Below are 15918 nucleotides of genomic sequence, written 5' to 3'. Positions count from 1 at the left end.
TTTTTTTTTTTCTACAATCATTTTATAAAACTGGATTGTGTGTGACTTCCAAGACCTTTCTTGTATGTACCTGATGATCTATTTCATTCATTCACTTTGATGAAGTCAGCTAGTCTGCCTTTTCCACCATCTTTTTTGGACTGACTACCATGCTAACTAATCTGTTTTCACCTAACAACAACATGTTTGCATGTTACTTCCCTATTTAGTGTGTTGCCTTCAGTGACATTCTTATCCTTAATCTATTTGTTCTTTGAGTCACACTCAATGTCATGACTTCACAGATGCAGAGATATCATTTTCATATTGATCCTTCTTGAGATCCAAGTAGTCGTCCTGTCTGTGCCTTTTTCAGTTTTACAAGTTAGATTGTATGCACATGTTGTGTCTTTCGGCTTTTCCCGATTAGGGGTCGCCACAGCGGAACTCCGGTCCGCTAATGATTGGCAGTAGATTTTTACGTGTCGAGTTTAGATTGTATGCACATATTTTTCCAAATTGTGTCTAAAACACTACTGAAGTGAGATAGAGACGTTATCTAGGCAAACAGTATTCATAAGGTATATCTTAGCATATTTTTTCCTTGTGTCTTATTTCTGAATCTTGTTAAGTCATACTAGATAGTAATTCCTGCTTTTTGTACTGTCTTATAGTCTAAAAGTGGAAGTTTTGGCTGCCCTATTGAGGCAACATACTGTAGTGTATTTTGATCTTGTTGCCATAACCTGTGATATGCACTGCTTTTCATGTGTGGTCTTATTCAGCCTTCATTTCCTGTGGATGATTCAGTTTCTGTGGAGTAGTTCTACTGTTGGTGCATAACTTTCAGTGATTTTATGTTCAGGTTGGTCCACGTAGCTCAGGAACTGCAGTAAGTAGGTCTTTATTTACAGACCAGCAAACTTGTTTAATGGGGAATGCTATATACTGTGGTTGTCTCGTGAGATGATTAGGGTTCTCTGACTTGAGTAGCATACTAACATCTATGTTTTGTAACAGGAAGACACTGATACCAGGCTGTCTATTCAAGAAGCGTTGTCTATGATGGTTGGCGCTTACAGCAATTTGGAAGGAGCATCTCTAACTCTCATGGAAGCTCTTGTAGCAGCATACTTAGAAAAGGTATATTCTTAATTATTTATATTTTCTTTTTTACTGTTTATAATGTAGAGTACAAGCATCTTCTAATATCCAAACTTGCCATTTATAAAAATGACAGTTGTCTCGGCTTTCAAAGTGTTTCACTCATTTTTCTTGGGGATGATATTTGGCTATCCTTTTATCCTTTACTGACTGTGTTATACTTTGTGGTTTAATTTTAACCTTTTCCATTGTCACATTTGCAAAGGTGTTTATTGCTCTAAATTGAGTTATAATGGTTCATTAATGACTGTAAATTTCTAGATGACAGTGTTTTGACATTTGTTGATAATGGGCTGTTTTCTTTGGCTGCTATGTGCTTCAGTGCTTGTCAGCATTTCGGCTCATGCTTGTGTCAGCATTGCTCGTTGTCTACCTGCTGTTTGAGTGAGTAGTTGAGCAGATTCAAAGAGAGATTTTCAGTGACATTATCTTTTACAGCAATGCACCATAGTCGAGCAGCTCTAGGGAAAAGATGTTAATAATGTACAAGGGAATTCTGACATAGTAACCTAGGTCAGCCCTGGCAAAAGCAACATACTCATATGTGCCAAAGACTGTACAAAGCATTGCTGTTAACTCATTCAGCCCTGAAGACAGATAACTAATTACTCTTCTTGCTTCATGAAGTTTTCTAAGCCAGGAAGCCATTAGCTTCTTGAGATCTTTCTCCAAGAATGTCTGTGGGAAGACTAAGTATAATTTACAGCACCTCATAAATAATGAGCACTGCAAAATAATGTCAAATACAAAAGTTCTTCATTAGACAAGGATTAGTATCAAAGAACAGTAACCATTAAGCATCAGAAAGCAGCAAAATACAACCAAGAAGTAATCCACAAGTTTTATTGTAGCAAGTTCTTTTTCTCTGATGTCTCAGCCATAGCCTTCAAGGAGTAAAGAATCACAGAAACACGTACATTTTATATAAAAAGCCAACAAGCAATAATTGAATAAAATTTGCTACAATAAAACTTAAGGATTAGTATCAAAGCTCTGTTTTGTGATGCTAATGTTGAATTGCAGATTTATGAAAGATAAGGTGCTATTTTGGTCAAACAAGGAATTATATCTGTGCAAGTATTGCAAGACAAATCCAAGGTATTTGTGGGAGAACTGCTGATGTTTTCAGAAGCTTTCCAGTGATATATGACAAGAGCTTGGTAGTACACCATTGTTTTGTTGTATTGCACAATCTATGCCAATTATGCATATGTTTTCAAAATATTTGAAAAGGATATTAATGTACAAAACCATGCATGTTAAATGGCAAGAATCAGTGGAAAAATGTTTGCCAACATTATCCGTCTCTGACTGTAGGCTATATAGCTTTTATAATGGTGCATACATGAAAATACGCCTGTCAGTTAACAAAGAAGCATTTATATATCAGAACATCTTTATATTACACACCGTGTTAAATGACATTTTTTTTACTAAATCCGATACTTTCATATGCCACTTGCAACACATTATTTCTATCCATTTTAGCATTAATTATTAATGTACATATGAAACAGATATTTTCAAATGTTTTTGCATACTTTAGTCCTGTACATCTCACAGTTACCATTTCACTATGCATGTTAACAGATTATGCCAGGTTGTGTATTTCATTTTACTAGCAGGAATGTACATGTATTATTAGGCCTTTAGAAATTAGACTTTGAAAACACTAACATATGTAATAATTGTAAGAGTAAGAGAGTATATGGATTTTAAAATGTTTACCCATGTAGGATGCAGAGGAACCCTCCTTTCCTGATGAATATATTTCTATAGTGAGTTAATAATGGAATTTAGAATTTTAATTAGACTAGCAACATGTTAACATTCAGACAATATTTATTTGTCGAGTTGGAAAAAAAAATTAAAAAAGACGTGTAAAAGTGCTTGAAGTAGTTAAGTAGAAGAGCAGACATTGCTTGAGCAATAAAAAGTATTCTATCGTGGGCTAACCTTATCCTGTTGACATCTTTTTCTGTTAGCTTACTGGCAGCTGTAAATGAGCTTTATGCTAGTCTTTGTTTGAAGGTCTAATCTATAATGTACTGTTTGACCCTGAAAAAAATGTTAGTACGCTTTCATCCTTAACCTGAAGTCCCATGTCATGTAAAATATTGTGTGTTACATATGTAAGGGACTATAAAGCAGGAGGAATACCCTGACAGTATTTTGAATTTCGCATTGTGGTTCTTATCTCACTGCTCTTCTCTAGCCAAATCTTTTCTTTCAAGTACTGGAAATTTTTTGTGACTCCGGAGATTGAGTTATTTCAATGAGAAAACTCAGAAAGGCATGAGATATCATAATGCTGTTTTGCTGATAAGTATGAAAATATGCAATGATTACGTATAAAGGGTGGGAAAAGATGCTTTTGGTTAAGTAGTATTCATGATATTATTAAAGGACCTGAGTAGCCCTACTCTTTTAGATACAAATTAGCATTAGTTTGACTACACTTTCATTTTGGATGTCTGAATTGTATTTGTAGATGAAGCAATGAAATACAGAGTTGTTTGTCGGCAGCAGTCTCTTCATTAGTTACAGATGTCTTTAATGTGTAATTATTCAGATGATTTTTACTTCTGCAGAGATTATGCATATTGAGAGATATTGGTGGATTATAATGACAGCAATTTGAGTGGCCTTTTAGGGTTGAAATGTTCTGTGATGGGTAGCCTTGTCATTATTGGTTCATATGGTTTGTTTCACAGCTTACTAGCAAAGCTAGACTTCTAGCTCTGTAATACCTTAAACCTCTTGCATCAGAGGCCTCGTGGGATATATGCAAATCACCCCTTTAGGATATCAGGTGTTTCAGCTAAATGGCAATTCTGAATGTCCATGAACTTTTCTTTTACTTTCATTTTTAAGTCTATTTATGGCCAATTTCACGCCATTAACGCTAAACCCCTCTAGCTGTGGACATGCATGCTTCTGTCTTCTTATGACATCATTAGCACAGCATAAGAGGAATGTTTGACCTTTGGAAACACAGGGTTGTCTTACCCAGCTGTAAGCATTAGGGTGTCTACAAAATATTCCAACTAACAAACTAAAACAACTCTTTGTTTTAGTTTGTTAGTTGGGATATTTTGTAGACACCCTAATGTTTATGGATATCAGCTGGGTATGACAACCCTGTGTTTCCAAAGGTAAAACATTCCTCTTATGCTGTGCTGATGAGGAAATTGTCCATAAATAGACTTAAAAATGAAAGTAAAAGAAAAAGTCATGGACATTCAGAATTGCCATTTAGCTGAAACACCTGATATCCTTAAGGGATGATTTGCATATAGCCCATGAGGCTTCTGATGCAAGAGGTTTAAGGTATTACACAGTTAGAAGTCTCGCTTTGCTAGATTTTTCTTTTTCTGTTTTTTAACCAGTTGGTTATCTCTTTGACCTTTTTACTCTTTGTTTAAGTTTCACAGCTTACTGGAAAAATGTTCAAAACTACAAAGTTGAAAAACGCAGGTGGTGCTGTATTAAGCAAATAATATAATTTGATATAATCAGGATGTAAATCAATGAACACATTGCTTTTATGCATTGTCCTAAAAATGTGTGCATGGGGCCCATGGTTTGAAAACAACCCAAAGATACACTTAAATTGCCACTAGCCAGATGCATTTTCTATGAATGTGGGTTTATTGCAGTTCCAATGAATGTGAGTTTCAAGAGCAGAGAAGTTTACTATTGCTCATGGTAAGTCTGTTTTACCTATGTACCCCTATTTTTACCTATGATTTCATTTTGGGACTGTATTGTTTTGCCTAAAAAATGGCTGTCAGTGTTTGCACTCTAAAATCTGAAATAAAAGTTTTAAATTAAATCCAAATGTCTGTAATCATTGTAGAAATAAAGTAGTATGCACACTGATAGATGTGAACATTGTGTTATGGTAAGTGGGGATAAAGAGGCAAGTAATGGGACACTGGAATAACTTCAGGCAGGGAAGCTGTGGGTGGTGGGGCTCTTATCCGAGTGGTGGGGCTCTTATCCGTTAACCTGCCTAGGGCCCCATTTGACTATGATCCAGCCTACCAACAAATGCTATCTACCTGAGGAAAAATTCTCTGTAGACTGCTTAGGATAAACAGTACCTATATAAAACATTTCCAAACAGACATTCTAACCTTCTAGACTTTGATGCATTCTTGAGAGCCATATAGATGTCCTCCCATTGTTCATTTGTAAACTGCCATTTCCAGTTTTTCTTCCCAGTCTTTTCTGAACTCCACTGACTTATTCTTAAAGTGCAGGTTTATATGCCCTACTAATTTTTCACTTTTTTAAATACCACATTCTGTTCTAGACTCTACTAACAACTCCACCAGAGGTGGTATTTCATTTTGCACTACCATATCTCTTTCTCTTTGCCTATACTCTGTTATCATCCTGGTACAGAAGGCAGTCTCTAACCTGCGGTCCAAATGGCTCCCTATTGAAATATTGGAATTATAAATAACAAAACTGCAGAAGAGCAAATCTCAAGCATCACTCTGTCTTTAGCCTTATTTTTTCTTAATACCAACTCAAAGATGAATATACCTCAAAGGGAATAGTCAGAAAAATGGCCATCTTGGACTCAGTATGTACAAGTCCATTTTTTCGACCATTCAGTCTCTATTTTGGGACTCGCAGATGCAGGTCCCAACTTTTCAAATGGTTGTAGTACAGACTTCTGCTTGGCCTCATCTGACTACAGTATCTTTCCCTCTCTAGGTATTTGTTCCCTATACCTTAATTCTTTTGACATCTTTTACAGTAAATTCCAACCCCTCTTGACTATTTTCTATATCTCTAGTTGTTGTCATTTATTGGCAAAATCTCCTTTCTCCATTCCTGTGTTAGCTTAATTCTTAGAGTACTTTCTGCTACTACTGCATGAATGTAATATTCTGTATGATAGTGGTGGTTCTCTTTAAGGATCTGTTTCCAAAATCATACTTCTCCTTATTTGATGAGCCGACAGACTTTCTGAGCCGATGCTGCAGTTCTTTTTTGGAAATGAGGAATCAAAAGCTTTGTGTGGTTGTGGTCTTCCAGAAATAAGGTTTTCTGAAGATACACCTATTTATCACTCAGGAAAATACAGTCCTTCCCTTGTTTGCTTACTGTAGCAGAGCACCGGGGGGGGGGGGGGTTCGGGGGGTAGTGGTGGATACATTATTCTTATCTCATTTGACTGCCAATTCTTGTGTACTTTTCTTCTCAGTGATCCCACGTCACCATAAGGTTCTGGTAAGAAAGAACAATACCTTTACGTTTTTCTCCTTGATGGCAAAGAAGGCTGTAGTTTCAGGTTCTTAAGCATCTTATATTACAAGAAACTCTGTCTAGGGGAAGCATCCCTTGTCTGAGACAACAGCAGTTCCACTTTAGGGCCTAGTTCTTAATGTAAACTTTCTGATCTTGCTGGATTGTCCTTTAGAAGTAACTGAGGCTACAAGGAACCTTTCTATTTTAAAGATGTGCACTGTCATGTGGAAATTATTCTGTGTTTGGATGGAGCAGTAACCTTGCATTGCCAAAGGTGGTCAGCTTTCAGATTGATGATCCTGACCTGTCTCAGGCATCTGTACCCATTGGGTCTCATTTATTCCTTCATCATGGTCTTCGTTTTAGCTATTTTTTTTTAATTGAAGGTAGGATTGTGGCCTAGTGCCAGATGGTCAGGTAGCTTCTTAAGTGCTGCATCTCTGTCCTCCTTTAAAGAACTCCCAGTCTCCATAGGATGTGAACTTTGCCCATCCCCCATTCAGTCTCACTAGTTCAGCACATTTTAAGTTTTTCTTGGAAATTTTTTTTTTCTGGTGGACATCATTTCTACCTGCAGGCTATGAGATCTGTAGGGACCTGTGTACTGAAGCTTTTCTGATCTTTTACAAGGATCTTTTTTTATCCTTAGGACTAACCCACCTTTCATTCTGAAAGTGGTTTTTGAATTTTCCCAGAAAAAGTCCATTTAACTCCATGTTTTCTTTGTCAAGGGAGAAACTTAGGCAAAGTGTGTCCTACACACTCTACTTGCGGATAACTTCCTAATGTTTTTCCTTAGTTAGGTACGTCAGTTTAAGAAGGCAAAACATTTTTCTTATCTCCTTTGCACAGGGAGAAAGGAACTACCACTTAGCAAAAAGAATATTTCAGTTGTATTGCCAATTACATCGTCCTTTGCTATCAGGTAGCTATTCTGCTAGAGAGTGCTACAGATAAAGGCCACTCTTAAAAGGACATGGCTTTTTTTTTCCAGTATCTGCTTCAGTAGTGTCTCTATTTTTGACATCTATACTGTGAGCACTTGGTCTTCAAAGCATAACTTTACCAACCATTATTGCCTTAGCTGAAGCAACAGGAGTTGGACTTATTTGGTTCGTCTTTATGCAAGGACAAGTTTTTAACTGTGCTCATTTGGTGAGATTGAAATGAAGTTATACAGAATCGTTCAGATGAGGTATAATATACTAAGAGAAAAAAGTGACATTTCTGCTTTTTAAAATTTTAACAAAATAAGGATAGGCAGACAGAGTTTGTGTTTGAGAAGGCATTGTCTAAGATATGTGTAAGGATTACATAAATTACTTTTTCTTGCAGTAATGGGTGTCTCTGCTGGACAGTGGCATAGGAAAATAACTTTCTTGGGTGGCGTTAGCTATGGAATCTTGCCGGCTAGGCTTACATAGGCCCTTGAGCCGATAGCCTAGTACCTACATATGAACCTATGTATTCCATGTCTGTCATTTCTGTATCTTGTGTCAGTTCAGGATTTACAATTTGACTGTCAGATACTTGCACAGTAGATAAGGCAGAGGAAAACAGGAGCACAAATCTTAACTGTATGTTCTGATTTTCACAGTATTATGAATTTCACAATTTGAATCAAAGGAAAAGTGCTTGTTTTACAGAAAGTTATAAGGGTAATAATTCTGCCTTTATCATTATATAGTTGTTGGAAAACCATTTCAAGTATATTTAACAACTCATTCAAAGTGTATTTGGTTAGTGTCACAATATGATAAACTCACAGGTTTTTACTGATATAAGATCTAGAGCAAGTAACCACTTAACTTTCACTATTATCCCTCCAATTTTACATTATAAAACATATGCCTGGTGGAGCACAAGTCATCAGATGAGGGCCAATGTTTTCATCCAGGCAGGTCTCTATGATAAACACTAGGTCAGCATCCTTGAAGTCTGAAGCATTGACAGGCATGCTCCACATAGACCCAGCACTAAAAAACAGTTTGCAAAGAAGAACCAACAGGTAATAGGCCCTTACCTGATGATGATGATAATACAGTGTAGCCACTGCTTCCACCAAGATTTTGATGTGGTTAGCCTAGTCTGAATATGCTCTACTTGGGCCAGGTGCCCAGGAAAATAGCATTACCATCCCAACCACCTAGAGAATAAAGTCATAGTGGGAGTAGATAATGAATGTCAAATGAAAGAAGGGTAAAAAGGAGGTCCTTTTCATATTGGTATCCCTAAACAGTGAAGCTCGAGTTTGAATAAATTATATCAGAGCTAATAAGAAAACTACATAGGTGAAGAGCTCACGTAAAGCTGCAATTTTAAGATTTGCTGGATTTGAAGGGTTTTAAATTATTTTGCTTTTATTTACTTACTTGCTTACACTTTGTTGACCAGATTAGCCTCTAGGCCAATAGTATTTTTTCAGGGGAGACCCAAGGTGTGGTATTCATACTGATTAGGGGAAATTTTGTCAGGGAGAATTTTTCCTACTTTTTTTCACAAGTATCATGGGATCTTTTACATCTACCTTGGGAATACCATCAACCTGGGCAGATAGAACTTTGTTTAATGTCTCATTCTAAGGATGACACGCTGAGGTGTGCAGCACTCCCCTTATGTTGCACTGCATAAGTCAGCTGTCTGTTGTGGGGCTGACTTTGTGCTACCTATTGAGCTACTGAGTCATTCCATAGCTTAAAAGCAAGTAGACAATCATCATGTCTCCATCAAGGGAGTAAAATATGAAAATAGCTGTTTGTCAAGAAAAAATAACCTTTGGTACTAACATAAGAACTGCCTTCATACTTTGAAAGCAATGTTGGAATTAACTTCAGGGATTCTTCTAAGAATAGTAGTATAAGCCAGCATACTAAGCAGCTTGAAATACTCTGTTGTAAGTCATTATTTATATCTAAATATGTACGACTAGCAATGATAGTAATAAAAGTAGGCTATAAAATATAGGCAAATTTAGCTGATTTGGATTATATCTATCCCAGTGGAGCTAAATTATTTAAAAAGAGCACACAGATAAATATGCTATTTATTTTATTTTACATTTGTTTGCCAGGGTAATACATTGAGCACAGCTGACCATTTGCAGATATTGCCAGGGTATACAGAAAGACCCTTAGTAAAATTCTTCTTACAGTCATTTGTGGAATCAGTTTGCTCAGTGAAAAATATGCTAGTAAATTTTAGCAGACTTAGGATGACAGCTTACAGAAAAGATCACAATGGAAATGTTTTTATTTATCATTTGTTAACCAGGTAGGTGAACTGGACAAAATTCATTTTCAGCCACAACCTGGTCTAGGTAGGCAAGGTCAGTAAACATAAAAATTTAATCTGTTATCTCTTCCATTCATTCCTCAATGGGTGGGTCTTTGGATCCAGACTTGTCCGTTTTCTGCCACTCAAGATTATGGATCCCAAGCTCAGGCTCCTGCCCTTACCCACAATCCCTTGCAATGCCTAAAATTACTTCAGATCTCATTTGAGACAGACAGATCTCTTTACTCAGATGGATTTTCCCGTTGTTGCCTTTTCTCTCCTATACCACATCTTTTTATTATTCATTCTTTACTATCTAGGTACCCTACCTCCCTTAACATAGTTGCATTTTATAAATGTTTATAAGGATTTCTGTTTCTTGTCATACTACTTCGCACTTCAGTATAATCTTTCCTTTCTATTCCAAAAAACATGGAAAAAAGAACTTTATCTTTATATTGTATTCCAAAAGACATGGAAAAAATAATTTGATCTTTATATTCTATTTTGCTTTTTATAACTAGATAATAAGTACCTTATTGTCTGTTTCTCCCTTTTAGTGAGATTCTTAATTATGGTGAGAAACTTTCAAGTTTTAAAAAATGCATGGCCTATGGCCACAAAACACTCAACTTGGGCACGCATTCAAAATGTGTGTACTGTCTCAGGGCCACACACTTGGGTGAACAGTGTGCCATATGGACAACCTTTAGTACCAAGGCAGTAATAGAGAGGAAAAACAAACTTATTCTCAAGGAACTTCTACCTGTCCATGCGGGAGAATCATCCCAAATCTCAGCTAGAGTTTCCCTCCTTCTAAAAATGTCTACAGACCAATCTAAAGGGGACAAAATCACGGGGCCAAAGGGGAAGACCAAGGAGTTGAGAAAGTGCTCTCCAGATCGGTCTTCATCCTGTTTTGCTTCCTTCGCTCTTGCTCATAAGTCCTCCAAGTCTTCACATCTGGTGCTTTTTTCCATGATGGTCCTTATCGGATCCAAGACTCCTCCTCTTCTGGAGCCATGTTTTTCGATGGAGCAAGTTTTTTCTCTACTTTGCACTGATCGCCCTTTGTTCAGGAGAGGATTATTCATTTCTCATCAAGACATGCTTCCAAAGCTTCCTCTTTGTGTTCAGTTTGGTCCTCTTGGCTCCGGATGCAGCTGGGCCTGGGATTTATGTATTTTTTTCTTTCATCATGTAGTAGCTCATACCCCGATCCATTTTATTATCGGACTCTGGAGTTATGGATTTGAGCACTTTCTAGAGCTTGCCCACACTGGACCGGAAGATCTGGCTATCTTCTATTTCGGTGCCATCTCTAACCTGTATTGCTCCGATATCTGAGCCAGAAGAATTCCAGAGCTTAAGCTTTGGCACCAGATCTGGAGGAATGGTCTCAGCTACAAGAGTTTCAGTGCCATCCCTTCCTCTAGGAGCCTCAGCACTGGATAGCTTGACACTGGCATCAGCCTTGGATTTGAACCAAGTGAAGTTCTAAGGTTTGCATTGAGAGGTGGCTTCGGCTCCCACCAGACAGATCTTAAGCTCTCCTTTGGCTTCAGCTCTTTAAGCTGTTGAGAGAGCATTCTCCTGATTGGAGATATGGACTGCTCTTTCTAGCTTGGCTCCACCCATCCCCCAAAGAACACCCATAGGTTCTGATCATTCTCCTGTGGTGCACTTGGGACAGCTGGACCTGTTGAGTCTTGAGTCAGTCCGTATAAGGAACTTGCAACTGCCTTCTGAGTCTTCTCTGGAGCACCCCACCAGAGAGGCTTATTGGAAGCATCTGTGTAAAAAGGAGATGCATAGAATCCCCCAGGAGTTTGTCACAGAGGATATGAATTTTGATGATGGGTTGGGGTCCTCGATATTCCCCTCCCCCCGTGGATGTCTCTTCTGGGGAAATTCTCAAACTCCTTAGACAGAAAGGTGTGTGGCCCACCAAAGCTCCCTCCCAAAAGAGAGAGAAACCTACTCCTCCTCCTGTTCACCACCTTTCTTTCTGGCTGATCAGTATACTGTATGCTATCCCTCACCCTTGTTACTCTCCTAGAATTATCTACTATCCCTCTTGTATATGTCACTTATATTACTACCTGCTTCAAACACTAACTGTGATTAAATCTCTCCTGCCATCATCATTGTAAATGCTTCTGCTGACAATCTCATAGCTTCACTCACTTACTATATTCCTGATCTGTTATAGTTTTTGCTATGGAGCCTTGTATTTCTCATTGTATTGCACATGTACTGTAATGTTGATCTTTGTTATTATCTGTACTTTGGAGCTTTTCTCCCTGGGCCTCCGTTGGAAAAAGGGCTTTGATCCAGTCTGACTATCTTGGTTAAAAAATGTGAAATAAATAAATAAGAGACATCATTATTCCTCAAAACCTTCGGGTCCAGCTCATCTATCTCTTGGTGGCTCTCCCGCTGATAAGATGATGGATCTCATCTTTAAGCTGGCTAGGAAGGAGCCAGACATGGCTGAACTAATTCCTCATAAACCAAATACTTGTTCTCCCCAAAAGATCATCAACATTGGAGAAGATTCTGGCTGTGGATTACATTGTAATGGCGACAGCCACCAAAACAGAGCTCACAGAAGTAAGCTTTTGTGTCCATCCCCCCCGACAGGGAGGTGAGGGTGCTGGACAGATTCTGGAAGTGGACTTGTGCTTTAGCTGCCTTCACTCTGATGGAGATGAATTACGTAGCACACATCACAAGATTTCAGAGGGATTTGACCATGGAAAATCAGTATCGTTATCCGCCCTACAGTTGCTGTCCAATTTCTCAGTGCGTCTCATCTCTAATGCTACTGAAGGTGTTTCGAGAGCCCCAGGCATGGGCATTACTGTTAGGAGACGTGCCTGGATCCACTTATGTGACTTTATGGAGCATTTGAAGGTGTTCTGTATTAATGCCGCATTAAATGGCTCATTACTCTTTGGCCTAAATTGAAAGAAGCAGTGACCAGAAGTGAGCAAAATGGAAAGATTTTCTGCAGTTGGAATATGGTTCTGTAGCCCCAGAGGTATTTTTATAGGAACTAGAAAGGGAGTAAGAAACTATATTTCTAGAAATCCCAAGTGTTGTCTTCTGAAACTTCTGGAGACAGACCTCCTTGAGATGCGGAGAGGGGAGCTCTGCTAATGGACATCACCCATGAGGCATAGATGGGCTGCAAAACCAAGGCTTGAGAGGTCCCTTCACTGAGATGCATTACCAGTACTCCTGAAGGATTGCCTGACTGCCACTTTCTGGATGTAGTTGGGGGCACCTGTCCCTGCAACCGGAAGCCTGGATGTCTATCATGAATGACAAGTGGTTGCAGAGGTTAATAACCAGAGGCTATTACATTCCCTTTTTGTTCATTCCCCAAACTCAAAGAAGTTACCAAATGTTCCACCCTCTGACAGTCAATGTTTGAAAAAAATTCAAAAGCTGCTATAAAGAGCGAGTCTTCTAAGAGATCCTGCCAGGCCATCTAGGATCCAGGACTTACTCAAGATTCTTTTTAGTGCTAATACAAGACCAGGGACCTCAGGCCAAGTTTGGACCTCAGACACCCCAACCAGTATGTCAAGCAATCAAAGTTCTGGATGTTCACAGTTCAGTCCATTCTCCCACTAGTGAGAGTGAATGACTGGTTATGCTGCTTTAGACCTACAGGATGCATACTACCATATAAGAATGGGCAGGCAATCCAGAAGGTTTCTCCTCTTCTGGCTGGGAGCCAGTCACTTCCAGTTCAGAGCACTGCCCTTTGGCCTCACCAGAGCTTCCTGGGTGTTCACCAGATGCATGGCAGTACTAGCAGTGTATCTCAGGTTGCAAGAGTTCCAGGTGTTCCTGTATTTTGATGACTCGCTCATTTCTGCCCCTACCAGGAATTTACTTATCCAAACAAGAGACTGCTTGCTTCAAATTTGTTCAGTGTTGATCATCACAGTAAAACCAGACAAGTCCAAATTCCATCCTGTTCAAGTAATAGAGTTCAAAGGAGCACACTTGGACACAATCCACCAGACAGCGAAACTTCCGCAGTGCAGGTTATCCACACTTTATAATCATGTTCACGTCACCAATAATGAGAATGATTCTTCATCTGTTAGGTTCAATGGCACATCCATCACTTTGGTCTCTCTAACCAGATACCACATGAGAATACTCAGTGGGCTCTAACAGTGCTGTGGTCCATCATGTACCAATGTACGTCTTTCCAAGTATGTTTGACAAACATTTGCAGGATTCACATCCCCCACTGGTGGCTCAAATCCTCTATGATACTGCAAGGTCTCCTTTACACCTTCCCTCAAACTCCTGTCATCCAATGTCTTCCCAAAACTGCTTCAGAAAGCATCTGAAAGGAAAGCCACTATAATCCTCATTGCCACCTTTTAGCCTTCACAAATGTGGTTCCGTTACCTCTGGCCTCATCTGAAACCTCTCCTATGAGTGCTGGATCTCAATCCAGATCTCATTTCCCACTCTGTTGGTCTGCCTGTTCTGGATATTCGAGCCCTCAAATTAGTCACTTGGTTTCTCCACTTCCAATGATGGCTAGAAAATCCATGCTTTCTTCCCAAGTAATCCACATTCTTACTTCATCCCAGAGACCATCTACTAGGTATTTTTATAAAAGCAGAGAAAAATTATTCTTTATTTGGGCTACTCAGAGGAATTTGGACCCTTCAGCACTGCTTCCAGTGGTCTTAGACATTCTAATCTGCCTTTTTTAGAGTGGTGCCAGCTACTCTACTATCAAAGTCCAGTTTCCTCATTGGAGTGAATCGGTCCACAGTTGCCTCTCCTAGATTATCTTTGCCCTATTTAGGGGGACCATTCTTCTCAGACCTCCTGTAAGAGATCCTACCCCTCCTTTGGATGTTACTATTTTACTTCAAGCACTGATTAAACTGCCGTTTGAACCTGCATCCAAAGTGGATCTCCAGTTCGTAACATGGAAAACTTTATTCTTAGTGGTAGTTACTTCTGCAAGGAGGGTATCAGAAATCCAAGCCCTTTCATTTAAACTTCTGTTCATTTTCTTTCATAAGGGCAGTTTTTCCCCTTCAAACCAATCCTTCCTTTTTACCAATTGAAATCAGAACATTAGCCTTCCATTTCTTTCCCTCAATTTTCCTAACAGAGGAGAATACATGGTACATTTCTTGGATGTTCATAGACGGCTCTGTTTTTACATCCATCATACAAAAGCATTCAGGAGGTTTGGTCACTTTGTCAAGATGGTTATCTGCTTGTGATGCACATGTATACAAAGTAAAAGGATTGCCCTTAACTAAACCTGTCAAAGCTCACTATACTAGATCTGTGACAACATATTTATCGCTCTTCTCCAGACCATCTGTTGTTGAAATTTATGCAACTGCCACTTGGTCAAATGTTCATACCTTTATAGCCCATTATAAACTGGATTTACTGGCTTGAGGCAGGGCAGCCTTTGGTTCAACTGTCCTCCAGTATATCCTCCCATGAATCCACCCAAATGTTATATTAGCTGGGGACAGTGTCCCATCTGTTGAGCTGGGGACAGTGTCCCATCTGTTGAGGAATGGATGGAAGAGACATCAGATATGAAAGTCATGTACTTAACATAGCAATAGATCTGTGTTTCCTAACTCATCTCTCCTCTCCTATCCCCCTGCCTGATTTATGATATTCATTGATGCCCTTCCATGTCACTGTTGTAGTGTTGTTCACGTAAGGAGATCTCTTGCCAAGGATACTCCAGTGTCCAGTATTCCAAAGCCTTGAGTAGTTCCAGGTAACATATGCCACATGTGTATGCTCCATGTGTAGGGCTTAAAGGTAGCATATGGATGTACACACTCAGAACTTCTTTGCCAACAGTCTGAATGCCCTTCTGCTGTGCTGGTTATCAAGCCATTTTCAGGTAAGTGCCCAGTTGGGGTTTCTTCTCTCCTTTATCTATTTTTGTATGGTATTATGTTCATGTCAGCCAGAATGGCAAAATGTCAGTGTGGGAGGCAGATTCCTCATAAAGACTGGCACGGCCAGTGTCAGTTTTGCTTGGGTGCTTCCCATGACTATACACAGTGCTCTATCTGCCAGATGTTTGTGCTTAAGACCCTACATAGTCATCTTCCCTCCTTGTCCATAAATCTTGAGAATCAGTGACTTAAGCTGCTGGCTCAGGGTGCAGTGGCGGAGTCCTCCTGTCCTAAGGGCCAGCCTTCTGCCAAG

The 15918-nt window shown here is 39.2% G+C and overlaps 1 protein-coding gene across 1 annotated transcript in view; it reads left to right on the top strand.

Moving 5' to 3' along the window:
* Positions 1-15918, top strand: part of ECPAS (Ecm29 proteasome adaptor and scaffold) — a 2158898-nt gene that overhangs the window by 526872 nt on the left and 1616108 nt on the right. The window contains exon 14 of the mRNA XM_044061033.1: positions 1000-1122. Coding sequence (XP_043916968.1) covers positions 1000-1122 — 123 coding nt within the window. The remainder of the gene's footprint in view (positions 1-999; positions 1123-15918) is intronic.

Source organism: Protopterus annectens, chromosome 2.part0 (assembly GCF_019279795.1).
Source record: "Protopterus annectens isolate FY-2018-M chromosome 2.part0, PAN1.0, whole genome shotgun sequence".
Classification (NCBI taxonomy): domain Eukaryota; kingdom Metazoa; phylum Chordata; order Ceratodontiformes; family Protopteridae; genus Protopterus; species Protopterus annectens.
Note: the sequence above shows the minus strand (reverse complement) of the source record. Positions and strands in the feature narration are given on the sequence as shown.